Source organism: Furipterus horrens, unplaced genomic scaffold (genome assembly GCF_987537825.1).
Source record: "Furipterus horrens unplaced genomic scaffold, mFurHor1.1.pri manual_scaffold_10, whole genome shotgun sequence".
NCBI lineage: Eukaryota > Metazoa > Chordata > Mammalia > Chiroptera > Furipteridae > Furipterus > Furipterus horrens.
The window spans coordinates 44,239,959-44,266,782 of NW_028327180.1; the positions used below are offsets into that span (position 1 = coordinate 44,239,959).

At 52.6% G+C, this 26,824-nt stretch overlaps 1 protein-coding gene and 1 long non-coding RNA gene across 3 annotated transcripts; one reads left to right on the plus strand and one right to left on the minus strand.

Moving 5' to 3' along the window:
- Positions 1 to 66: 66 nt before the first annotated feature.
- On the minus strand, positions 67 to 24,166 carry TECR (trans-2,3-enoyl-CoA reductase). The gene is made up of 13 exons (XM_090289679.1): positions 24,016 to 24,166; positions 3,209 to 3,259; positions 2,460 to 2,511; positions 2,099 to 2,143; positions 1,901 to 2,004; positions 1,708 to 1,823; positions 1,517 to 1,622; positions 1,237 to 1,309; positions 1,109 to 1,152; positions 978 to 1,035; positions 810 to 898; positions 393 to 438; positions 67 to 311 (listed from the first exon to the last, which is right to left on the minus strand). The coding sequence occupies exons 1-13, from the start codon at positions 24,028 to 24,030 to the stop codon at positions 184 to 186; spliced, it is 927 nt and encodes a 308-aa protein (XP_090145805.1). The 5' UTR covers positions 24,031 to 24,166; the 3' UTR covers positions 67 to 183.
- On the plus strand, positions 5,338 to 26,763 carry LOC149999925 (uncharacterized). 2 transcript variants are annotated; one of them, XR_016513589.1, is made up of 5 exons: positions 5,338 to 5,491; positions 11,844 to 11,987; positions 23,110 to 23,203; positions 25,240 to 25,321; positions 26,511 to 26,763. It is a non-coding gene; the product is annotated as an uncharacterized LOC149999925 (long non-coding RNA). The 2 variants fall into 2 exon arrangements; XR_016513588.1 differs by having other exon boundaries at positions 25,240 to 26,763.
- The last annotated feature ends 61 nt before the right edge of the window (positions 26,764 to 26,824 follow it).

Consider the following 26,824-nt stretch of genomic DNA (forward strand, 5'->3'; position numbering starts at 1 on the left):
AAGCCCTGCCTATTCCTGTAGCATATGGGTCCCCAGAGCCCTCAAAAGAAATACACAGAGCCTGAGTCCAAGTCCAGCTGGGTAGGCTGATTTTATTCCAGGTGCTGGAGAGTGGTACCCCCAGAAGGACACGGAATAGGGGTACGAGAGCCCAACTGGTAGAAGTCAGTGGGGGTGGACAACTCAGAGCAGGAAGGGGATGATGGGCATGCGCAGAGGTGGGTAGTCTCGGAACTCCTTCAGGTAGCTACGGTGCTTGCCTTTGGCCCAGATGGTCATTTGGGTGAAGCCCACCAGAGAGAAGAGGGCCACTGCAGGGCAAAATAGGGTCAGGGAGGGTATACGGCCTGGGGTGGAGTAGGGGCTGGCTGACAGAGGGGAAGTGGGCTCACCTGGGAGACACTGTGTCATGATGGCAAAGCCGATCCAGGACCCCACCTGTGGGCACAGGGCAGGAGATGAAGGCAGGCAGGGCTGGATAGGCCAGCTGTGCTGCTGAGGCTTCCCTCACCCCCTGGATCACCTCCCTCCCAACCTTTGCTTTCCAAGCAGAACGTAGGAACCAAACTCTAATGCTAGAGGGGCCCCAAGTAAAGTGGGGCTGCATGATGCAGCTGCCCTTTGGCCCTCAATAGCCACAAGCCCAGCCTTACACAACTCCCAACCCCCAGCGGCCACAGTCTGCATCTCCAGGTGCTCATTCAAACTACAGAAGCAACTGCTGAGCCAGGCAACTCCCTACAGAGACTGGCCCCTCCACATGGAACCTGAGGCCCCACAAGGGAGAGGGGAGCTGGGCAGGCCCTCACCTCATAGGTGTAGTTGGGGCAGGACACCAGCAGGAAGAGCCACGTGAAGGGGTTCTTAGTAGGGTATGGGATCTTCCTGGCCTTGGATCCTAATGGGCAAGATGAGAAGAATGAGTGAGACCCCTAGCCCAGCCTGCCCACACCCCCTGCACAGAGCAGGCCACTCACCAGCTGGCCGCAGGTCCCGCAGGGCCATGTGGATGGAGAAGTTGCCCAGCTGGCAGATCTGTCAGAGGAGCAGAGTCAGCCCAGAGCCACTCAGACTCCCTCCACCCCGTCACATGTACCAGCCTGCTTACCACAAAGATGGCGAGGGCCAGTTTAACCTGCTGAGCTCCATAGGCTGAAAAAAGCAGAGGGGAGGCCTGTGAGGGAAGCCTGGTCAGGGGATGGGGGCGCGCAGAAGCTGGGTCCCAAAGCCACTTACTGGGAGGTGTGTAGAGAGGATGGTTGATATAATAGGCCATCCACGCAGCAAAGCCCCAGTAGTAGGTGCAGTTCTGAAAGGGAGTAGGGCCAGGATGGGGCCCGGCCCAATGCAGGGCAGGGGCCAGGTGGGCCAGGTAAGGGGCAGGAGGAGGCAGGGGCCCCAGGAGAGGCAGGTGAAGGGGCCAGAGGAAGTCCAGGCTGAGTGGGTGGGGCCCGGAAAGGGAGGCAGTGGGCAGGGCCAGGGCTGGCAGGCCTGGGACAATAGGCAGGGGGCTCACCTTGAAGATATTGCGCAGGGGCATGGTGCCGTGGGAGAAGCGGTGTACAAAAAGCGTCTCCAGCAGGCGCTTGATGTAGTGGAATGAGTGGCAGATGCAGGCAAGGCTGGGAGAGGGGCGCTGGCTCAGAGGAGGCCAGTCCACAGGCCTTTCCCCCACCCCCCTTCACCCCTCCAGCCTGGCCCACTCACTGCACCACCGTGTGCCGGCTGGATGTGAAGTCATATTTGTGGCCATAGATGAAGGGAACCCGGAAGTAGAAGAGCAGGTAGATGAAAAGGGGTCCCGCATACTCTGTCAGGAAGACCTGGGAGGATGGGCTCAGATAAGTCACCCCAGTGTGGCTGACAGGAAAGGGGGCTGTAGGTATGGGTCAGAGCTCACCGTCACCCAGCTGATCTGGGCCCCCAGGTCCCGGAAGTACAGTGTGGCAGTGGTGCCCACAGGCAGCTTCTGCAGAACGTCCTCATCCTTCAGGGACTTGCCCTCTGCAGAGAGGCAGGCCACAGCTCAGGAGCTACCCAGGCCTTCGCCCACTGCCACTGGGGTACCCAGGGGCGGTCAAGCGACAGCTGTACTCACTGGGGTCCAGGCGGAGGGACTGGCGGGCAGGGTACCACTGTGGATCTGCAGGAGAAATGGTGTCACAGTATATAGCCTGGAGGGCCCAGGGACCCCACAGCTCCACCCACCAAAGACAGGGCCTATGTGGCTTCAGGACACAGCCCGGAAGAACACAGGCAGAAGTGGGATGTTGCCCTTCCAAAAACCAAGCAAGGGCATTCCTGTCAATGGCCACATGGGGGCGCTGCCTCGGAAAGCCCTGGGCCACTGGGGGCATCTCTGCAGGTCCTAGAGGGGAGAAGCTGGCAGGAGAAGTCCCACCCAGCGGCCCCTGCCCAGAAGGGCTGCAGGAGGCAATGTAACTGGGCCCTGGACTTACGGCTCTTAGTGAAAAGGTTCTTGATCTCTGCGATGGTGGCATGGGGCTCCACCTGGGGGAAGCACAGGCCAAAAAGAAGTCAGCCCTGAGGGGTGCCCAGGCCCCTGATCCAGGCTCCCTCCTGCTGAAGTGGGGAAGCATAGGGGCCTGGGTAGCTGCCATGGGAGTGCAGAGGACTGAAGTCCAGGCCCCACACCCACGTGGCCGAGGGGAGCCGCAAGGGCCTGCCTGAGTGGGGATGGCAGTGGGCCTGAGGGCCCAGTTTTACCAGGCAGCTAGGGCAACCAGGCTGGGAGACAGTTTAAGCACAGGAAGCTGGTCCTGTTTCTCTGCCTCTCCTCTCCACCCCACCCACAAGTCCCCCCAGAGTAAAGGCCCACAGTCCAAGCCAAACTTCCCCGAGAAGGACAAGCCCCTTCTGGCCTGGCCTCAGAAGGAGCAAGGTCACAACTCCACCTCCCTCCCAGCCCAAGGCCCTGCAAGGTCCACTGGGGCTGCTTTACCTCTTGCACCAGAAGGCCAACTTCTGGCCACACCCAGAGGCCGGAGCTGCCCACTCTACCCTGAGATGGCAGAGCAGGCCCAAGCCTGAGGACAGTACCCCTCATACGCACCCCTCCCAGGCAGGGGGTGGGTGTCAGGACACAGGCTGGATGGGCACTCCCATATCCCTTGGGGCCGGGAACCCCCCAGGAGTGGGGTCATGGGCCCAGCACCCTAGGCCAGTGCAGCCAGCATCGCAGTCCTACCTTGTCCAAGAAGCACAGCTTCTCCCGAGTCTTCGCATCCAGAATCTCCACCTCAAAGAAGAGAACAGCCTTTTTAGGTTTCTTGGCCACCTTTGGGGGTGCAGGCCGGGGGAAGCCATTGAGGCCGAAGCCAGGGCCTTGGCCCTGGCTGGCCTCCCGAGCCACCATGCTCATACTCAGGTCCATGCCACCCTGTTCTGCCTGAGAAGCCAGCAGCCCAAGCCACCGGCCGTCAGCCACCACCACCACCACCCCCCCCAACCTACCCACACGCAGTGCTCTGGGCCAGGCTATGGGATCAAATTCTGCTGCGGTGCTGGAAAGGAGCCCACGCCTGCCCTGGCACTGCCACCGCCTTCTGTGCAGATGTAACCCGAGTGGCCCCACAGCCATGCCCAGCTAAATATAAAACTGCCCAGACTGAGCCCCCCAAAAGGCTTTCAACTGGACATAGCCCCCAAAAAGCACTAGGGCATAGGGAGATCCCCAGAGGACGGCATGGAGGCACCTCCTGGCCCCTCACCCAGTGCAGGGTGGGGGCCAGCCTTGGGGAGGAGGGTGAGAGGCCAGCAGGCAGCCCACACCCTGCACCCAATTCAGGCTAGCAGAGTTCACTGGGCTTGGAGAAATCCCAGTTATTTTGAGAATCCGAGAGAGAGATCATCCATTTCCCCTTCTGAACTGTATGAGACACACGGGTTATTTCCCTTGTGCATGTGTGTTCCCAGGGAGGTGACAGATTCCAGGGCTATTGGTGCAGAGAGCCTCTCTCTACGTGTGGAAAGGGTCAGGAAACCGGGAAGTTTCCACAAAGCACGCCAACCTGGGCTGAGGCCTTAGTCCTGCCTCCCCGACCTCCCTCCCCACACATTTTCACTAGATCCACCCAGACCATGTTCAAGGCCACCTTCAAGGCAGTCTTCGCATCTTGTAAGCCCAACATAGCTCCCTTGTCTAGGCCCTAAGACCCTCAGAGTCCAGAGCACAGAGCCTACCTGACACACATGATCTCTCTGAGCCCCAGACATGGGCAGAGCAGAGGGGCACTGCTGGGAGGCAAGAAGCTGGCAGGGGTGGGGAGTAGAATCTGACCCACCCACTCTATGCGAGTCGAAGCAGACAGCAGACACCATAGCAGTGAAGTGGAGAAGCTTCAATGAGGCCCAGGGGGTGAGATGGTCCTGAAAGGCGAGTGCCACTTGAACTCAACACAGGCAGTGGCAGGCAAGGGTGGGTCTGTCCCCAAATTGGCCACTGGGTAACAGGTGCTAAGGACCCTCCCCACCCCTGGGGAAGAGGAGCAGGACACGAAACCTGAGGCAGGGCCACAGCCAGGCTCTCTGAGGGCATACCACCCATCCAAAGCCCAGGAAGGGGGGTCCCCTGCAGCTAGAACCCTTGAAGGAAGGGGCTCCCTCACAAATACACCCCAACAACAGTGGGAGAAGCTGGGGGTGCAATGGGTGGCACACAGGACTGAATCTGGCCCTCCACACAGTCACTTCCTTCTGGGCCTCAGGGTGGACTTCACGGGGCTGCGAAGGGGGTGCCTGACAGATGCTCAGTGCCCCAAAGCCTGTGGAGCTGCCAGGAAGGGACGTGCTTGGTCCTGGGTTCAGATCTCAGCTTCCCTGCAGACCGCAGTACCCATCCCCACTGTGGACATCAGGGTAGGGAAGGACCCAGCACCCAGGAAGTCTTGGCCAAGCCACCTGTACTTAACACAGTAGAGAGCTCTGCCAGGCTGTGTGGTATTGGGGCACAGGTTACTGAACCTCTCTGAGCCTCAGGGTAACAAGGCCAGCCAGAGGGACCAGATACCTTCAGTACTGGGCCCACCACAAGGAATGTACTGAAAGGACTAGGACAGCACGGCCCCGGGCAGGCGCAAGGCCTGCCCCATGGCTGCAGGTATATTAACAGTTGCTGGGTCCCAGGCGGGCAGGGCCCACATGCCTTCAGAGCCTGTGTGGTCCACAGGAAGGCAGCACCAAGCCTACGAGCCTACGGGGAAAGAGGCCTCCGAGTTCCCGCTGAACCACTCAACAGCTTAAAATACAACCAGCCCTCTCCCTGCCCGCCAGCTGGTGGGGAAGGGCTGAAATCCTACCTCCCGGCCCAGGGCCCAGGAGAGGACGGCTGTCAGGGCCCCAACTGGCTGCTGGGAGAGGAAGCTGGGCAGCAGGAGAGGGCGGCCAGGAGAGGGGCCACACTCTCAGCAGCCGCCACACTGCGCCCAGGCCAGCCAGAGGCCAGAGGACAGGAGAGGCTGAGCCCTCAGAGGTAAGCACAGCCCAAGGGGCAGCACCAGGGGCCTGGGCCACAGGGCGGGCGCTATCCCAGCATAGGACCACCTCAGGAGGATCGGTCCTCATTTCCCATTTCCTGTCCCCAAATCTTGGGACCCAAAGGCCATCTTTACTCCAAGAGCTCTGAGGGGTACGGGGGACCCAGAACCTTCCTGTGCCTCTATAATTATTTCAAAGTAAAGTTAAATAAAAGTTATGCTAGATAGGAAAAAACAAAGTTTTGCTAGGTGACAGAAGCCAGACAGAAAGGGTCACATATTTATATGAAATGTCCAAAACAGTTAAATCCATAGAGACAGAAAGCAGACTAGTAGTTGCCTGGGGCTGATGGAGGGAGAATGGGAAGTGTCACCTAATGGGGCTTGGTCTCCTTTTGGGGTGACGGAAAGTTGTGAAACAAGATAGAGGTCGGTGCTTGTACAGCAGTGTGAATGTACTAACTAAATGCTGAACTTTTCATTTTTAAATGGGTAATTTTATGTGAATTTCATCTCAATAAAAGTTTTAAACAAGGGTGCTAACAAAGAGGTCCCAATTACCTGTCAAAGAAAAAGGTCCCTGGGCAGGGAGCAGCAGAGGCTCCTCACCCCGCCCCCACCCCCACCCAGACTAAGGGCCTATCGTATGCTTCCCAGCCTGCAGTCCCTGAGCTCACCCCACAACTGCAATCCTTCCCACGCCCTGCTCAGTGCCCAGGCACACCTCCCATGCCCTATGCTTGGCACACATGCACACACACGCACACACACACGCCTGCCCAGCCCTGAGGCCAGCCTGGGACAGGGGCCCAGGGTAGGCCCCAGGACTAGGGTCAGGGGGCACAGGCAGCTACTGTACACAGGAGAGGGAGCAGATCCAGGCCCCATCCCTGAGGAGAAGGAGGGTGAGGGGCAGGGAGGAGTGGTGGGCCCTCCCACAGAGGGAAGGGGCGGGGAGGGGACAACATGTTCTATGGATGAATGAAATGAGGCCTGTGAGGGGGTCAATGCCCAAGCTCCATTGATGGCTGCAGGCAGGGAGTGTGGCCCTATGGCCTACAATGGACAGAGGACAGGGACAGAGCAGGCACCCCAGCCTGGAGTGCATGTGATAACAGTTGCATTAGCATGGGAGGAATTCTCACCCAGAGGTCTGAGATTCTGGGGCTCAGCCAATGGCAATTCATGGCAGCAGAGGTGGCGGGGGGAGGGGTGAAGAGGACAAAGGGTAAGGCCACAGCCCACCCTGCAGGAAGGGGGGAGCAGAAGCCACACTGTGGTCTTCCCCAACCCAGAGAGGACCACCCAGAGCCACTGTCGAGCAGCAGGGCCCCTGACCTTCACTGTCTTCATGGAAATAAAAATGATACTAAACAAAGTAGCGGTAGTAGGAGGTAGAAGGAGGGACGCCATTTTCTGAGCACCTGCTCCACGCTAGCACCAGTGCCCAGAGCTGTCAGGGACGGACCCTGTCCAGCAATGAGAAAACTGGAGCGCAGTTATGCTCAGGGCCTTTGCACAGGCCATTCCAGCTGCCTAGAACGCTCTCCCCTGGACCCCACAGGGCTTCATCCTAACCTCCTCTGGCCTTCAGGCAAACTTGCAGTGAGGCTCTTCCTGACCATCAACTTAAAATATCAACACCCAGACATCTATCATCTACCGCCCACCAGGCTGTCAGTTGTTTGCCAGAACCCCAAACATAGCCTAGCATGGAACTGTGCTCTATAAACCAAGACTCCCCTATTCCCTGATTGTGTAGCCCTGAACAAGTTACCAGCCCTTCTGCACCTGTTTCCTCATCCACAAAGAAGGCTGGCCCCACCTGCCATCTCACAGGGTTACTGTAAGATTTAGAGAGATGATAAAAACAACCCAAAAAAAGTACATAAACATATCCAGCCTAGAATAAATCTTATAAAGAATAAATATAATACAGACCAATACTAGCAAAACAGCACCGCTAGCTGCCCAAAGAGCCGGGCCCCTTTTCCCCAGATCCTGTCTACAGGACATCAAGGTCCAAGAGGTGGTGCAATGATGCTTCATCCAGCTGCTGACAGTGAGCAGAACCCTAACAATAGTAAGACACGTGTGGGCAGGAGAGGTGGGGCCTCTGCCACCGTCCCTACCCCCGTCCCTACTAAGGTTCACCACAGTGCGCGAGGCTGCCACATCTCTGCTGCCCCCTTGTGGCAGCAGCCTTCGTCCCACCGTCCGACAGTCCCACATCCTGGAAGGGGGCTGGCAGCAGCCTGGCCCCACAGTCCCACGTCCCAGCTCCGGTTCAGGATGGGACCAGGATGGAACCAAGAGAGTGAGCGCTAACCCCAGCTCTGCCACTTACCAACCAAGAGACTTCAGGGAGCCACTGCCCTGCATTCATTCATTCATTCATTCCTGCACCCCTTCTTCCCATAGCTGGGAGTATTGCAGTGAACAAAACCAGGCCCCCCGCCTCTATGGGACTGGCATTACACTCTGTGTGTACTTGGGGGTAGCGAGCAGGGGGCAGGAGCAGACAACAATGGCATGAGTTGTCACCAAGGCTTTCAGAGAAAAACAGAGAATGGGGTGGGCTGGGGCATCAGGAGTGGGGCAGGTAGCTATTTTAGGCAGAGTGGCCAGGGAAGCCTGCCTCAGAAAGGGGCATCTAAGCAAAGGCTAGCAGGAAGTGAGGGAACAAACCATGCATACAACAGGGAAAAGTGTTCCAGGGAGAGGGAACAGCAAGTACAAAGACTGAGGCTGGACTGCGCCTAGCACGCTTGTGGAGCAGGAAAGAGGCCATGTGGCCTAAACAAAGTGAGTGAGAAAGAGAGTGGGAGGATGTGAAAACTGGGAGGTGACAGGGACAGGTCACACAGGGCCTGGTGAGCCACAGAGAGGATTCTGGCTTTTACTCTGAGTGAGGCGGGAGCCATGGAGGGTTCACGAGGAGAAGAGAGACATAACGTGCCTCAGTTGTTCACAGGCACCACCTGGGAACTCAGAAACCAAGGTGGAGCTGAGGATGAGGGTGAGAAGTGGGAATTCTGGACAGACTATGAGGGTGGAGGCAACAGGATCTGCTGATGATCTGCATGTGGAGGTGAGATGAAGAGAAATCTGAGGTTTCTAACTGAGCCCCATAAGGGAGCAGCAGTGAGTAGGAGGCCGGTGGGAGAGGCAGGCACCACCTAAGCCCACGTTGGAAGAGACAAGTTTGCAACTGCTGTTCCACCCTGTGTGAGCTGCCAGGCAAACTCAACACACAGGGCCCTGGCACCAGTGTCCAGGTCACCAGAGCCAGGAGCCTGGGCCCCTCGTGAGCTTCAGTTTCTGCATCTTTACAAACACAGCCAGCCAGGTGCTTCCCAGACTCCTTTCATCTGCCAAACAGACTCAGTGGCCTCAAGGTGGAGTACCACATCCAGGACCTGGAATGACTAGCTGGAATAGGCCCAAGAGTCAGCATGGATTCAGGGTCACCCTCAACACCTCCCCCTTTTGTACTTCGAACTTCCTTGCATCCTGAGATGGGATCTGCCCAGCGGGCATGGATGAGGACAGTTGGCCCAGAACTTCAACAGTTTCCCAGCCCCTGCTCCTCATCCTCTCTCATCCCTACAGTGGCCAAGGGAGCAGGAGCCATAAGTATGTTTCACAGATGAGAAGTCTACCCAAGTAATGCAAATGCCTGAACCCTGACCCCAACACACAGTCCTCTGGGGCCGCACCCCATACCAGGACACGCTCCACAGTGGCCCCCACACAGAGGTAGCACAAGGCAGCACACCTGCCTCCAGCAGGCTCTCTGGGACACCACAGGGACTGCCTGCCAGGTAAGGGCCCTTAATCTGGGCTGCCACATGCTGGGCAGCCTGGCAGTACCCAGCCAGTGCCTGCAGGGGGACATCTCCCAAGGCAGGGGCATAAGAAGCCCACTGTGGTGAAACCCTGCTCAGAGCAACCTAGGACTCCAGGCAAAGATGAATGTGGCCCAATAGGTCCTTCGCCGACCAGCCCAGGGACTCAGCTCCTACAGCTCCCACAGCCACCGCAAAGGGCACAGGGCTGGCTGCCACACCCAGGGGATGGAGGCCTGGCCCATCTCGGCCCCTGGCCAGATAACCAACTTCACAAATGCAGAGGTCTGAGTGCACCTGCCCGGATTTAAAGACTCAGCACTCTCAGCTCCCTTTCCCTTACATTTTCCAGAAATATCAAAGTCACAATGCTCCTGCCAGGGCGGCTGAAAAGACCTTGGGCTCAGCTGCCAGTAAGCCAGCACAGGCCACACCTGCTCAACCAGAAATACCTCCTTCCCCAGTGGCCTCGCCTTGTGACCCCATTTCTCCAAGGAGCCCAGGATAGCTGTGGTGTGGGCGGAATGTCATCACCCAGACTGGGAAGGGCAGAGAGGCTGACCCCTATTCCCAGGTACCTAGCCAGTCAGCTCCCATCCCCCACACTCACTGGTCAGATGAAGGATGCCAAGGTCTGAATGCCAATGTTCCTGGGCTGTGGGACCCAGGGCCAGGAGAAGCCGGTAGAGGAGCTCAGCAGCACCCACAGCCCACACACCTCCCTGGTGGTTACAGACTGCCTGTTCCAGTTGGAATTAATGTGTATCAGATGCTGACCTCATTTCCAAGGACTGTGCTAAGACCTTCACCTGCAAATTTCACCTAGCCTCACCTAGGCAGCTCACAAGGGCCCAAGACACATAACCTGGAAGTGCCAAAGCCAACACCAACCCAGCCTGCTTGGGCCCACAGCCCCTGCCCACCACCACGATGCTATACAACCTCTACTCTCAAGAGCAGAACTAAATGCTAACAGAGAAAGGAAGGAAAACCCTGGACTGGATTATCTGGAAGGCACCCCTCTATCCTGCTGACACTCCAACTTCAGCACACCAGTTTGGAAGGTCTGGACTCAGCAAAACATGCCACCTCCAAGGGGAGTGCCCTGCAGGGGAGCTGAAGGACTGGGCCTACTTCTCTCTGGTCTCATCCTCCCCTGGCCCCAGCAGTCAGGCCTTATGGAGGGCAAAAGGTCTATAACCTTCTGATACCCCCCACAGAGGCGCCTAGGCAGGCTCAGGAGCTGTCTGAACACTTCCTGCACGTTTTCCTGTCACAGGTTAAGGCCATTAACAGGCCCAGAAAAGCAGTGCCACAGGTGGTCCAGATGCTGACCCACTTTCCCAGCCTGAGCCTTGGCTTCTCCATCTGTCAGTGGGAAAGTTCGTAAGAGGAGCCTGTGAGACACGTGGCAGAAGGCCTGCCCAGTGGTCCTGAACCCTGCCTGCTTTCGAAACAACCTAGAAAAGGAAATCAGGATCTCTGATGCAGCCCAAATCCATAGCTTCAAAAGCTCCCAGGAGACAGATGAAGGCAATCCTCTCAACCTTCCTCAAACAGACCCTGCCCTCTGGAAGAAGCCCAACTGATAGAGCCCTCCTAGGCCCTCCCAGATCCTCCCAGGGGGCCTCAGCCAACCCCTGAGGTCACTCCCCACCCACTTCCCTAACCCTTCCTTGGTGTGAGCACACAGCCCCCACCACCACAGGCTCCCTAGTCGGCAGCCGTCCGTCTCGAGAGACGATGGTGTAGCTTCTTAAGAGTCTATCTGCACCGCCGAGAATGGCTGTGCAGTCCGACTCGGGAGTGACACGGTATCTGTCTCCTCCCGTGTTGAATCGACATCTTGCGATGACGCTGGAGTGTCCTCTCCAGTGAAGCTGAAGCTACAGAGCCTGGGCAGGGTGATATGGAGGGTCTGCTGTTGCCCATGCAGCAGACCCCCCCTCTCTTCGCAGCTGAGGGATCCAAGGGAAAGACGGAGTCAATACAGCTTGGCTTCAGGTGCGCCACAGAAGTTGCCGGTGTTGACTACAACGTCAAACCGCCTTAGGGACTCCAGCTCCGGATTTTCTGTCGGGGTTTACTCCCCTAGCCTTTCCCCTGAAGAGGTATGCCGCAAGGCAGCGGAGGTTTTTTGGAGTCAGAGTTTTCCTTCTCTGATGTGCCCTGACTGGAAGATCAAACCAGCGACACTTAGCTCGCAGGCCGACGCTCAATCCACTGAGCCAAACCAGCCAGGGCTAGGCTCCCTAGTAGATCAGCAGCTACACCATTTACAGAGGAGAGGCCAAGTTCAGAAGCAGTCAGCCTAAGGGCACATGGGCTACAAGTTCCAGGAGCAGGACCTCATCTGTTTCTGCTCCTTAGGAACTGAATACTCTTCCTCTAGGGCTGTCCCAGGACCCAGATCCACAGGGGATGGCCCAGATCTGCACCCCTGCACCCCAAGGCCAGGTCGAGGTTGGTGACCACATGTGGTCTCTCTATCTCTGGGCAGGAAGGCACTGTCAGATCAGAAAGCTGGAAGAGGCCGGAGACGCTGACCACTGTGGACGCAGGCTGATCAGAGCAGCAGGAGGAGCTCATCCAGGCCGATGCCCTGACCTGTGCCCAGCACTCCCAGCCCAAGTGCAACAGGCAGGTCAGTGTACCTGGGGGTGCTCAGCTTGCAGAACAGCTAGTCTGGGATCCATGTGGCCAGCCTCATACAGGCAGCAGCAGCTAATGCCTCCCACACATGAATTATCTCCTTTTGCAGGTGAGGAGACAGTCTTATTCATTCCCTGCATAAATACTGACTGAACACCTACTACATGCCAGGCACTGTTTAGGGCTCTAGGGATTCAGCCATGGAAGGAGAGACAGAAATCCTTGACCATGCAGAGCTGACATTTTACTCAGGGAACAGAGGCAATTAAACGGTTATACATATTAGAAGATGACATCTGCCATAGGAAAAGAGAATAACGGGTGGCCAGTGAAGGGCGGTACAGTTTTATATAACGTGGTCAAGAAAGGCGTCCCTGAGGGGACACTGAGCCAAGCCCTGAAGGTGGTGAGGGAAAGAGCAGTCCGGAGCCTGGGGAGAGCAGCCAGGCAGAGAAATGGCCTGTGCAGCATGCTTGGTGCACTCAAGCACCAGAGCAGAGGCCCCTGTGGCTAGAGGGATGGAGCAAGGGTGGGAGTGGGAGGAGGTGAGGGCAGGGTGGTAATGGCTTGGGAAGGGTATCCTGGGCAGGGTGAGGACTTTGGCTTTTACTCCCAGTGAGGTGGGAGCCATAGAGAATTCTGGGCAGAGCAAGAACACAACCTTACTTGGGTTCTTAAAGGATCTCTCTGATCAACAGAATATAAGGATGGAAGTAGGCTATGGGAATAATTCTACCACGAATAAAGGATGGCTTAAACCAAGGGGTCCAAAAACTGGCCCACAGGCCAATTCTGGTCCACCACCTGCCTCTTTGTGTACAAGCTAAGAATGGTTGGAAAAATCAAAAGAAGCCTGTTTCATGAAATTCAGAAGTCAATATCCACAAAGTTGTACTGGAACACAGCCATGCTCTTTGATTGACGGATTGTCTAGGGCTGCTTGTTACAATGGCTAGTCCATTAGGCAGGCACCACCCCCACCCCCAACTGCTTTTCTGAATGCAAAGACCTGGGACCCAGTCCCAGGACTGGCAATAGGACCTGGTCCCCAAGGACTGGTGTCACTCACTTTCTCACTCCCCAAGAAGGGTCCCCTAGAGCCGAGTGGCATGGCAAGTGTCACCAGGTCAGGGTGGGAGAGCCAGGCCACCTCTCCCAGTCCAGCCTCGCTCCCTGGGCTGTCCATCTCCTGGGCCTCTACCCGGCCCAAAGGAGCTCCAACCTACGCCATCAAACCTCAGTATATGAGAGTAAGCCAGTGAGCATGAGGGTGATTGTGGCAACTTCCTGCATAGCAATCCTGTGCTCCTCCCTCAGGGACAGCTGGCCCAGGCCAGGGAACCCCCACCATACCAGAAGCCATAGCCCTCACCCACACAGAGCAAGGATGTGCTTGCTGCACACAAACCTGCAAAGGGCCCAGCGGTATACAGAGGGCATCTGGACACCCCCCCACAAAAGCATTCTCTGCTGACAAAGAAGTTCCCATTCTTCATTCTCTCAGCAAACACTTGCTGAGCCCACCCATGTGCTGATCCATGCTAGGTGCTGGGCTCTAGAACGAGTAGAAAGACCTATTTGTGACAACAGGGTGCTGGGCAATGTTCCCAGTGATGAGATACAACAGTGAGCACAGCCAAGAGACACCATACCCCCCACAGGACCTGCTCATGTTCAAGGGGACCTGGGCAAAGCATCTACCAAGTAACACGAAGTCAGGATGTACCAGGCGCCATAGAGAAAACAAAGGACAGAGCAGCAGAGTGCCACAAGAGTGATCATGGAAGGCCTTTCAAAGGAAGTGTGATTTGAGCCAAAGCATAAGGCTCCCTGGGGGAGGTGCAAAGGCCCTGAGGCAGCAAAGAGCTTCACAGGGCTCAGGAACATGGAGAGGCTGGAGCAAAGTGGACTTGAGAACAAGCAGCTGAGGAGGAGGCTGGAAGGGCAGCCCAGACAAGCCCTTTGAGTTCTGCTGGAGTGCCACAACCTGGTCTGGGTTTGAGAAGGATCCCTTCTGCCGTGGGGGGCTGGGGATGAGGGGAGTGGCAAGCATGCAGCGACAGCATTGAGTCTCAGAAACAACCCAGGCTAGAGACTCTGGGGGCTTGGACTGGGACTTAGAGGTGGCAAGTAATGAAAATGACACCCTAGTTTCTGGATTCTGAGTTGTCACTGATTCAAAACAAGCTGCCAACTTTTAAGAGGAAAAAAAACTTCCTATGTCAATATAAGATACATATATCGATCATAAGATGCATCCCAACTTAAGGAACATGAAAAAGCTGATGGGAAAAATGTGCATCTTGAAATGAAGACAGAGTAGTCACAAATGCAAGAGGGTTCAACAGAGGGGCACCGGGTTTCTGAAATGTTTAACAGGTCTCGCCACGTCTACCAAGGGAAAGAAAGGTAAACTGAAGGAAGATGCCAGCCCTAACTGTTGAGAGGGATCACAGGAGACGCTGTGGCTGTCTTCCCACCTGTGAGCCCCACAGGTTTCTGCCAGGTCCTCTCTGTCCCTCTGGTTGAAAGTGAAATAAAACGATAGGAAAGGAATCTAGAAGTCTTGACCTGGACATCCTTCCCATGCTTTCTCCCTGGATGGTGCATGTTCCCAGGCCCAGTGGGGAGACTTGGAAATGGTTTCACATCACTGGAAATGGTTCTGTCCACTGACCCCACATGAGCCTGAGAGTGGCGGGTAGTGAAGCTCCTGGGCTGGCCTAGAGGAAGGAATCTGGCAGGAAATATTCTTGGGGACTGATGATCAAGGTTTTTAGCACCTCCCATGGGATCCCCATCTTATCCTTACAGGACAACTCAGAATTCAGGTAACTTTGGGTCAAAAAGGAAAAAAAAAATGGCCAAACTCCAAAATAACTAAAGATGAGCAGTATCGAGCTTCACAACAGGAGGGGGCCCACACTAACACAGCAAAGCTGCATGCCACCCCAAGTCAGAAATTCCAGTCCATAAAATAGTCGTGCACCCCACAAGCATGTAAAGGTCCTTCCCCCTTGAGCTGCAGTGCCTTCTGGGGGCAGGCGGGGGTAGGGGACAAAGGTGACATGGCTAACTGCCTGGGCCTGCCCTGCACCTAGCTCTGTAGGACAGTGTCTCTAACAGATATACAAAATCACTCACTGCACAGCCTCCTGAGCCCTGCCGGGAGCCCGGAGCCAGGAGCTGGGGACAAAGAGGAAAGTGGAGAGCGAGGGGCTCATGCAAACGAACTGTGAGAAGGTGCTAAGTCTATGTGGAGAACTAAAACAGGAAAGGTGATGGTGTGGCCCGGCTGGGTCAGGGGGAGCCTCTCAAAGGAGGTGACATTCCAGCTGAAACCTGAATGAAACGATTCCCAGACAGGGTGAGCAGAGGAGCCTCTCCCCAAACTATCCCAGCACCGGGTTACCCAGCCAAACTCCAGCCCTGTCCTCCGCGGATACTCTCCCCAAGCCTGGAGACTGTTAAGACTTGATTCTCTGGAGCAAACAGTATTTAGCAATATACTGTTTCAGCCTCTACATCTCCCCAAGAATTTTGATATTACCCTCAACCCCCACTCAAGAGATATGCTCCCTCCACCTCACCTCCTGAGAACCTTCATACAGCAGTCCCACACCCCGTTCTTGAGTTAGACCCCTGAAGTGCCTGGGAGACAGCTTCTCCCCATAAAACTAGAGGTTCCATCTGTGATCCCCTCAAGTTTCAACCTGCTTCCTGATGTGAAGTCCCAGTTGCCAATGTTAAACTACCCTCCCCCAAACATGGCCAACCCACACCCACCCTGAGGACAGGAGCTATTGCCATGGGCCCCTCCACACAACTGGCATGGCCCTGACCAATGCTCCCTGGTCCCTTTAAACGGGAATAAAAAACAATTCAGAAGGGCCCAGAGTACAGCACAAACCCTAGTCTCCTGTGCCGACTGAATGGCCTGGGGACCCTGCTTACATAACAGCCTGGTTCGGGCAGGGACAAGGACAGGGCTGTGCCAGCCTGCCAGTCACTGCAAGCTACTGAGAGGCCCTTTATCCCTCCAAGGGCTGGGAAAGGCTCATGGCCCATCTCTAACCAACCACTTGTCAATAAGGAACTACCCTGAGTATTAACATAACAAACACAGCAACCAGAGGGCCCCCAAGGACTTAAAATTAAACCGCCCTCTGGAAGTTAATGTTTTAGGTAAAATCAGCAGGAAAAGGGACTTCCATCACCCTCGTGATAAAGTCCACAGGCATCTGGGTGACTACAAAGCCCTGCCTGGCAGTCATCATCTCTTGATGGTGGACACCCATTAAAGTCTGGCTTCCAGGCCTCTGCACACACTGTTCCCTTCCCCCTGCTTCAGGCCTCACTTAGGTGGAAGACTTTGAGGGCAGAGCCTGTGATTTCTTCATCTCAGTATTCCTGGCATATGATAGGTAAAGAGATTAAAAAAAAAAAAATGTGTTGGAACAAGTGCACTAATGAAGAAATATAGATTGGAAAGAGATACACTAAGCCCCAGGACAGGAGACCGCCTGTACCAGCAGATCCTGCCAGTCACCTGTGCAGGAGGGGTAGGCCCAGGAGCAATCTTGGAAGGCCTCACTCAAAGGGGGAATGATGGGGAACAGGCCTGCTGAGGTAGGGTAGACACAGAGCATATGGTCAGAGAGTCATAAGAAGCTGCCTTCCCTAGGTCAGGACCCCTAAGGACTGGCCAAATGAGGCCCTGCAGCCCACCATGTGAGATGCCAGACTCACCAGGTCCCTGCAGCAGGCCCCACCCTTGCCCTCCTGCTCCCCATGAGCCTGACTGAAAGGAGAAGATGCATTCATTCACCCAATCATTCATTCAACAAAGAGACAATGGCCAGATGCTGGAGGGCTGCAAGAACAAGACACAGAGCCCCTGCCCTCACGGAGCTTACAGTCTGGCCAGGGTAGAAAGACCATCAAGTACCCAAATGAAAACTCCACAGACAGAGGCAGCCCATAGAAGGGATGACCAGGCACTGGGGCTGGGCTCAGGGGTTGTACTCCAGACAGGATGTCCAGGTAGTCCTCTCAGCATGACGCTGAAGCTGAGGTCTCAGTAACAAGAGGCAACCAGGCATGGAAGAACAGAGGAAAGAGCATTCCTGGCTGAGGAATCAGCATATGCTCACAGAGCAGCAAGGTGGCTGCGGGTGTTGGAGGAGAACAAAGCGTGTAGTGATGAGTGAGGAAAGCAGGGGACAGAGAATGACAAGAAGCCTCAAAAGGTGCGGGCCAGCATGCTAAGATCCTCCCATTTACAGGCCTGAGTGAGGAGGCTGTGACCCAGCACCGCTGCCTCGTATGGTTCTTTGTCACAATAAGTTAAAAAGTGGTTTCTGAGTATGGTTTGTCTTTACTGAGACTCTTCCCGTAGAGTAGAAAAGAGCGGATCATTCTCAAATGTAACTTGGATGTGTGACAGTATATCAAAACTGATCACTGGCATCTGCGCTTCTTGTTCCACCTTCTGGGCGTATTATTAGCGGACGCTGTCTCCAGGACCCCCACTGGCCTTGTTCATTGACAAATTTTGAAGCATTCAAAAGAGACCACATGCAGAAAACACTTCAGGTGGTCTCAGGTGCAGATCTGTCTGCATTTGCCCAGTGATTTGTCCTTTTCCACCTAAGGCCAGGAAGTGTGCTGGGCACTTCGGACTCCCCAGTGGCTCTCTGAGACACGTGTCCTCACCCTGACTTCACGGGTGAGGAAACTGGAACTTAAGCAGGGTAAATGTCCAAGGGCAGACCCACCCGGCGACCTCCATAGGCCGTCCCCTTCACGACCACACACTTCAATCCTTCCTCAGTGCATGACAACCTGGGCCCACATACAAGAAAGCCCACTCTAGGTCTGGTAGAATTGGGCTCTGCCACTTACTGTGTGACCACAGGAGCATCACTTTGCCTCAGTCTCCCCATCTGTCAAAAAGGGGTAAGAACTGTATCTACTTTATAGATTAATTGTAAGGGTTAAATAAGTTACTAGATAAAAGCACTTCGAGTGAGCACTGCACTGGCAGTAGCTTTATTATTTTAATTATTATTATGACGCTCTGGTCTTGTCCTATATTCAAACATTCTCAGCTGCCACCGTCAATATCAGCAAGAGGGTGTTAAGACCTAGCCTGAACTTGACCAACCAGCCCAAGGTCTCTGGCCTTTCTCACCCAGCCAACCCTGTCAGTGAAAGTGCAGGGATGCCCAACAAAACAAGCGTGTCACAAGAGGTGTCAAGTCCCTTCCAAGCACATTTCCCAGTCAGGGCCGTCAACCCTCCACCTCCTCAGGAACCAGCTACTCAAGGAGCTCTGCTAAGCTCAGGATCACCCTCAGTCCCAGCCAGTGCAGCTCACTTGCCGCACCTGGAAGACACCCTCACCTACTGGGCTCCTTCTACCTGCCTCTTCCACCTAGACCCCGCTGTGTCCACCTCAGCCCCACCCCACCCCACCTCCTCCAAATCAGCACCCTGGCATCTGGAGGCAAGAGGATCAACAGAACTTGCTAAATGTCTGCTGCTGTGCTGGGCCTAGCCCTGAGCTAAGTACCTTCCAGCATCTGCTCATCTAATGCTCCCCAGAGCAATAACCCCTTGAAGCCATAACCCTGTGAGGTTAGGAACCATTATGCCCAGCAGAGTGGTGGTCAGTGTGCAACAAGAGCTCTGAAGGGGGAGGGGCCTGATGATAGCATTTGCCACTTTCCAGAGTTTAAACAGCTCCCATCCCCCCAGCCTCACCCCACCCCCTGCCGTTTCCTGCTGTCAAGCTGACGTCCCTGAACACAGAGTTGGGAAGATATGCACAATCAGAGCCAATGTGAGCCAGCCAAGGCACATCCTTGACCCTCACTCTATGGATGAGAAAACTGGCTTGTGAGGTTGCGGAACCTGCCCATGGGCTCCAGCAATGTGTGGGACTGGCTGCGCAGCCCTGGGAAAGGCCCTCCTCTCTGGGCCTCAGATCCCTCACCTGTAGAGACCAGAGGAAAAACCATAAAGTCCTAGAGCTCATTCAAGCCTGGGGTTCTCAGATTCAGAGGCCTCCAGCAAGGGAGTGGCTGAAGTGTAGAGCTACACCACCAAGTGACAGAGGAGGAGACTCACCAGGAGAATCTGCCACCATGAGTCACTGCCTGCTCAGAGCAAGAAGCCTTCAAGCATGCCAACACAAGAAAGGCCTTTAAAGCTCATCAAGCTTTCACAGCTACAAACTTTCGAGGAGCAGCCCAACTAATTTTAGGACAGAGGAAGACCACAGCACTCCTCCCACCCTGCAGCCAAGGATGTGTCCTCAGAAACATGCACAGCCACCAGCTGCCTGGGGCAGTGTCAGTAGAGGATCAACCTCAGGAACAGAAACTGGAGACAGGCAAACTGCTTCCTGGGTCTACGACCTTGAGCAACTTAATTTACTTCTCTGAGCCTCACTTTCTTCATCTGTAAAGTAGAATACTCATACCCACCCAATCAGGTGCTCATAGGACTCAGTAACCACTGGCAGTGGTCAGCATCATCATCATCATCATCACATTACCGTAGCTCTGACTCTTCTATCAATGAGGAATCAGACACACCTAGGTCTGGATGCTGTCTCCACCGTGGTGTGACTGACTGTGGGCAAGTTCCTTATCTACAAAATGGGGGACAAAGAGTTTTGGAAAGACTCCGTAAATGTGAACTGTCCCTGCTTTTATCATTATTCAGCCACAAAAAGATAGCTCAGGAAGAGGGGTCACAACCAGGGTCCATCCTGTCTACAAATGCAAAATCCACCCCAAAAGCATTTTCTGAAGGCCTGCTTGATGCAGAGTGCAGAAGGGTGTGAGAGTGAAGAGATGAGGCAGTCCTCACCTCAGAACCTATCACCTTCCTGCAAACAGGCACCAAATTTACCTGGCAAGGGTCAGAGACCTACAGGTTAACAGGGCTCAATGACCAGAAACCCCCTGCTTATTCCCCACCTTCTATTTCAAAAGGACACAAGAATTCAGAATAAAAAATTACAGTAAACAACAGACACCTAGATTCTCACCTCTAAAGTTTAAAAGATATTTTCATTTTACTCTTGTTACATCTGATCCCCACCCCAACCCTTTTTTTTTTTTTTTTAAATAAAACAGACAGTGCCCTAGCTGGTGTGGATCAGTGGATTGAGTGCCGACCTGCGAACCAAAAGGTCGCCAGTTTGATTCCCAGTCAGGGTACTTGCCTGGGTTGCAGGCCAGATCCCCAGTTGGGGGTGTGCGAGAGGCAACCGATTCATATATCGACCCCTCTCTTTCTCCCTCCCTTCCCCTCACTCTAAAAATAAATTTAAAAGTTTTTAAAGACATAGCTAAAGCCTTCCCCAAGCCTTCTTCCCCATCTTTTCCTCCCCAAGCAATGGTTCCCCTAACTACTATGTAATTCCCACTCATTTCTCACCTCATATTACAATTTATCCTTTTATTAGATATATACTCATAAACATACATATAAGTTTCATTTGGTACATTTTTTAATTTACAGAATCTTTTGCAACTTCTTTTTTTCCACAACAGGATGTGAAGATTTATTAAAGGGCTAGATAAATCAAACTAATTTCTTTCATATAATGGTTTTGTGCAAAACAGTTCCAATGAACGAACCAGAGCATATAGCACCTCCCATAATAGCATACCCCTTGATGATATATTTCCAGCAACTTCATAATGTTCTTTAAAACTGGCCTTTCTTGTTACAATTATATGGGTTTCACTCCAAGGAGCAGCAAGAGACAGGCTCACAGAGGTTAAGGAAGCTGCCCAGGACCACACAATTATTTGGAGTGGCAGAGCCAGGACTTAGCCCAGGCCTATTCAAAGCCTAACATACCTCTGACACCATTAAACATGAGTGTACTTACTCTCTCCTTAATTATCACCTTCCTACTCAGTTTTCTGAGTCTAAACAATTATCTCGTGACCAGAACTCTAGTCCCAGAACTTTCACATATTTATCCCTGTGAGGGTAGCTGAAGCAGAATTTGACTGAGGCACTATTCTGGCCTAGAATTATCCACAAACAGGGCACCAATAGAGCTACCCTTTGCATGGCAGGATAGTGGAAGATCCTAAATGAGGGCAGTGGGAACCCCAAGAGGGTGAGGCTTCCTCACCTCAGGGTACCCAGCTGCAGAAAATGAGCAGTGACTTGGGCTCAGGGAGGCTGAAAGGTACTGATTCTCTTCATTTACAAGATGCAATAGCTGTTTTTCCAGTTGCTACTGGGATCATTGTTTTGACCTCTTTTACAATGGCAAAAACTGCAACAACAACAACAAAAAATCCTGTAGCCTGAAATAAGTTGTTCTCTTATCTTACCCTGCTCTGACCCCAAGACAATCCCAAGGGCTGCTCTGGACTTCTAAAACTCAGCTTCAGCCAAGGCCCGAGGCTGGCCTGCTCTACCCTGCTCTATCGGCTTGTCTCAGGCCACTGAAGGGATACTTTTTTTTCTTAAATCTCAGGATAACAGAGGGGAGACAGGCAGACAAACATCAATAAACCTTCCCTACAGTTGGAATTCTGCCATAACATGAGATATCAGCCCTCATTAGCTTGCTGTGTGACACTGCACGAGTCCTGCACCTTTCTGTGTAATATTTCTAACACTCATAAACTGCACTTCAGTCACTTGTGAATTGTACTTTATCGTCTAGGAGAAACCCCTGGGGGCCACAAAGGCCTTTTGAGGGAGGCTAATCTCTCAGTGGACAGGAGGTCACTTGGGGGTCTAGAAGACTTAGTCCCAAATAGAAATATATTCCTTGATGTGGACAGTAACCAAAACCTTTTCTCAATCTTTGCTACATGTGAGTGAAAGCATCCTTGCTACTTTTATCGATCTGCAAAAAAACACCTGGAGTAAAACTAATCTGCTTGGTGTGCAAACCGGGCAGGGAGACAACTGCTCCTCCCATACAGAAACTCTGTGGCTAACACCTCAGCAGGCACTTGGCAAAGGTTAGCAGAGAATGATAACAGAGAACACAGCAAAATAATTTTTTCTTTCCTCCAAGGTCACTTTGAACACTAGGTTTGAAGCCCCTCATTCCTTCTGGAAGGGAAAAGGTTTGAGTAAGGTAAAGCATGTTCTCCAATCCAACCATGGGTCTCAGGCTGTGCCCAGCACCCCAGAATAAAAATGCCCACCCCACAGGTTTTCAGAGGCATACTTTATCTGACTACTAACTAGTAAAATTAAGAGATCTGACTTGAGTGGTAAACACACAATGCAATACACAGATGATAAATTATAGAATTGTACACTTGAAACCTACATAATTTTATTAACCAATGTTACCCCCAATAAATTTAATAAAAAAGAAAATTAAAACTCCACTTTCAAAAAGCCACATGGACCTGCCATCCTGCATCTTTCAAATTGAATGTGGCTTTTTCTCCAGGATTACAGAGAGGCTTTGAAAGAGAAAACTATATTAAAGGAACTTTGTATGTAATAATCACAAAGTTGAATGGAGCATGAGAGATTACTGAATCTCTATCTCCTTTTTCTTAGTACCATGTCAAAAATGATTAAGGACTTACTGGTTAAAATTTTCAAAAGATTCTGAGTGAATTTAAAAGAGGCAAGCAGAGGTAGTGGTATTCAACTTCTGAATAAAAACAATTAATCCTGCCTTCCATTTATATGAGGTACCTAAACATAGTCAAATTCATAGAGACAGAAAGCAGAATGGCGGTTTCTGGGGGCTGAGCAGAGAGGGGAATAGGAAGTTCATATTTTATGATTACAGAATTTTGGTTTTGCAAGATGAAAAGAACAGTTCTAGTGGTTTTGCAAGATGAAAAGAACAGTTCTAGAGATGGATGGTGGTGATGGTTGCACAACGATGTGAACATGCTTAATGCCACTATCCTATATACTTAGAAAGAGTACAGACTGTAAATTTTATATATGTATTTTACCACACTTTTTTTAATTGGGAGAAAAAAAACAAGAAATCTCTTGACCTGCTAATTTTCATGTGGGGACCAGTATGTCATAGTGGCTAGTAACTAAGACTCTGGAGTTCTAAGTTTCTCTCTCTGTTTTGCATTTACTAGCTGGGAACCTTTGAGCAAGTCACTTGACATCTCTGAGACTGTTTCTTCATCTACAAAATGAAAATAATAACAATAATAGTCTCCTACTTTATAGGTAAGAGAACAAGGTAACACTCTCATTGGCACAAGAGTGAGCACTTGCTAAATGATTACTAACATTTTTAATAATAAATTAGTTTAGTATTCAATGATGCTACTTAAAAATCAGCAATAACTAAATGACAACAAAATTAGTAATGTTATCATAGAGATCTATAAGTACATTAAAAGACTTTGTTTTATGGGACAAAGAAATCCAGGTTAGGAGTCAGAAGACGGGCTTCAAGAGTAGCTGTGGGCGTGAGATTTCTTCTCGTTGACAGACCAGGGTTGACGAAGATGATCTCTTAGATTACCAGGAAGCCTGATGAGCTTTGCTGCTTGGCCGGAGCCAGCCCTGGCAGCACCTCCCTCACCTCCTAAGCTTCTCGGGAACGTCCTGGGCGAGGGAAGGGGTCCAAAGGTCGTGCCAAAGAGGGCTGACAGCAAAGCCCCTTCCTACGCCTGAGGCGGCAGCATGGTGCAAGGTTGTACAAGACATCCACGCAATGGGGGCAAAGGTCCCACACCCTCGCTCTTCCCCTGCCAAAGTCGCAACTCTGTCCGCTGCGGGAACTGCAAGCAGGTCTAGCAGAGACCCCCAAGAAAAAGCATACCCAAAACAGCCTGGTTTGCAGAATTATAAATACCTCCTCCGCACATGCGCAATGAAATTTACGAGCGGCCCCGGGGCAAAACTGCACCCACAGCGCCTGCGCCGTCCGCCTATCCTACGAGCGCAAGACTGAAAAGGGGAGGTCCCGTGGTCCCACGAAGAAAAAGATTGGGTCTGCGGCTGCCGTTCCGTCCCCGTTTCCTCGTTCTTACCTCATAGTGCTTCATGACTCCTTCGCACAGCAACTGCTGCTCCTGCTTCTCCTGCTCCGGATTATGCCTAACAGCTCGCAATGCAGGACGGGTCCCGCACGCACTCACCACCACCCCGCGAGACTAATCGCGGCTGCTTGTCCGCCCCGCCCCTCCCTGCCGCGCGTGCCCCTACAACCAATCAGCGTACAGGGCGCCCACCATAGTTTCCCCGCCCCTCAGGACCGGTCTGAGCGAAGACTAGCTGTTCCCATCCTAGGGATGGCCAATCAGCTTGCGGAATCCATCGAGGGGGCGGAGCGCAGGCAAGACTTGGGCAATGAAAAAGGGGCGTACCCCCCACCAATCAAAATAGGCCTAGAGGCGGCGGGCCCCTTTACCCGCCCCTTGGTGCCGTCGCTGTGGAAACCAAGGGAAGCGACAGTTACTGCAACACGCGGGGCGGGAGCAAGTAGTTGAATGACAGGGAGGGCAGCATCCATGTGGCCGGCGGCAAAGATGGGTGAATTCTGAGGTGGACGGCCCCTGGGGTACTGGAGAGCAACGGGAAAAGGCTAGGGGCTAGGGGCATGGGATGAGGCGCCTGGATGGAGAGGCCTCTCTGGCAAGGGGACCCATATCTGTCATGAATGGGAGGAAAGGAAAGGAGAAATGGGTGGCAAAAAGCACCCTGGGACTCTCCCAACCTGTACCCCAGGAGGTGTCTTCACTTCCCTTTTAAATGGAAGCTCCCGTTCCCCTAAGAGCAGGGGGCACACATTTGCCTCCACCTGCACTGTTGGGTACGGTCACCACATGAAGCTAGTGAGCCCTTGGGTCCAGTTTGAGATGTGCTGCGTAAATGTAAAACACACCAATATCAAAAACAGTATGAAAAAAAAATTTTTTTAATCTCATAACCTTTCATGTTGATTACACCTTGAAATGATAATATTTTGGATATAATGGATTAAGATACATTACTAAAACTAAGTTCCCCTAGTTTTTTGTTTGTTTACTTTTTTAATGTGCCTATTGGAACATTGAAAATAACAGGCACAGCTCTACTGGACAGTGCTGGTCTGGGTTCATGCCATCTTTTGTCATGAATGGGCTTGGGAGGTTGGATGCTAACACACACACACACACACAGGCTCATGCACACACTCAAGACTTCAGGACAGGCTAAGGGGTGGGCAGCACCTGGCACACTCTCTCACCTTCTCTTCTTTCTCCCTGTTCCAGGCCTGCTCCTGAGACACCATCAACAGTTGCACCCTCCAGAACCCAGAGATCTGACTTCAGGGAGATGGGAAGAAGGGATCAGGTAGATCTCTGAATCATAGGGGAGTAGGGCAGGGTGAAGGTGAGTCATTGCTGAACCCTTAATCATCCAGATTCAGTTCTAGAAACTTCTGAAGCTACAGCTTTTGGGGACTTCCAGGTAACAGCCAAGACTGTGGTCTTCAGAAATTCACTATCTTTTTCACTGTGCTTATGCGGACAAAACAGATAAAAACACAAAGGTGTTTTATAACTTCACTTTCAAAAGCACCTATCCTTTTCTTTTAGTAGTTGTGGGGCTCACGGTATCTTGAAACCCTTTGTGTCCCAACAGGCCTCACTTCCTGTCCTCTTTAAGCAGGACAGGGGAGTACTCACTCTGAGGCCACAAGTTAAAATCCTATCAAGTTGAATTACTTGAGATGCCTAATTGTGAGATGTTGAGGCAGGATTGAACCCATAACACCCAGCCACATTTTGCTACTTTGCCAGTTCTGGCGATTTTCAGCTCCTCTGGTGTGATCTGAGTAGGCACATCTTCAATATCACTGGGTTCCAGCTAGGTAATGTGGTGTTGTGGCCAAATAGATAACATCCTTGGAGCGATTGCACATACGTTTCTATAGACTTGGAACATTCTGGAGTTTCCTTGTTGAGACTGCTTTCCTGAGCTGTGCACTCACTGAACAGGAACCAAATCACTTTGTGAACTTACTATGCTATGTGCCATCAGGGGCATACAAATAATTGCCACCCTGCCCACCAACAAGAAGCTCTTAGAAAGGCAGGATCAAATCTCCGGAGGAGAATCCTTTATTTTTGACAATTATTGCAGAAGTGAGGACCCCTTGCTGGCTTCATCTGGCTTCCAGTAACCAGGCTGTCGGCAAAAATCAAAACCACCCTTTGAATGAAGACTGGCCACTTTATACAGCCATTCATGGCACTATACTATGGCTCTGGCTGTGCCTGTCATTAGGAACAGCTAAATCATGCATGCGCCCTGAGAATCCCACACAGTGGTGAATTTATAACAGTGAGAAGTAGACACATTTAGTGTTTGCTGATCCGACTGTAACAAGCCCAAGAGTAGTTTCCAAAGGGAAAATTCCAGAAAGGTCTTGCATTTGGAAGCACTTAAAGAAAAGAGGGGCCTTTGGGGGTTTCAGATTTGGGGGAACCCACAGTCATTTGGTCATCAAAAATCTGGTATGTTCTGACTTCCGGCCAAGATGGAGGCCTAAACAGACATGCTGCGTCTCCCTCCACAACTAAGAAGGAATACAACTACCTCAAAACTAGAGACAACCAGAAGTTCCAGAAAATTGAGCTGCATGGAAGTCCAACAAACAAAGATACAAAAAAGAAATACTCATCCAGACAGGTAGGAGGGGCAGAGGGGACACGGTGTGGTGGCAGCAGCAGCGGTGGTAGCAGCAGGCCGGCGGAAAGCAGTCATATGTTTTAAAAAGTAGGGAAGGACAACTGGGGAGTGCTCCCCACGCCAGATCAGACCACACAGCTCATGGTTCCAGCACCAGGGAAA

Coding starts and splice junctions, on each gene's coding strand:
- TECR (XM_090289679.1), bottom strand. Junction 2,144..2,459: donor GAACCTTTTCACTAAGAGCC/GTAAGTCCAGGG, acceptor TTTCTCCTGCAG/ATCCACAGTGGTACCCTGCC. Junction 312..392: donor CATGACACAGTGTCTCCCAG/GTGAGCCCACTT, acceptor TTTGCCCTGCAG/TGGCCCTCTTCTCTCTGGTG.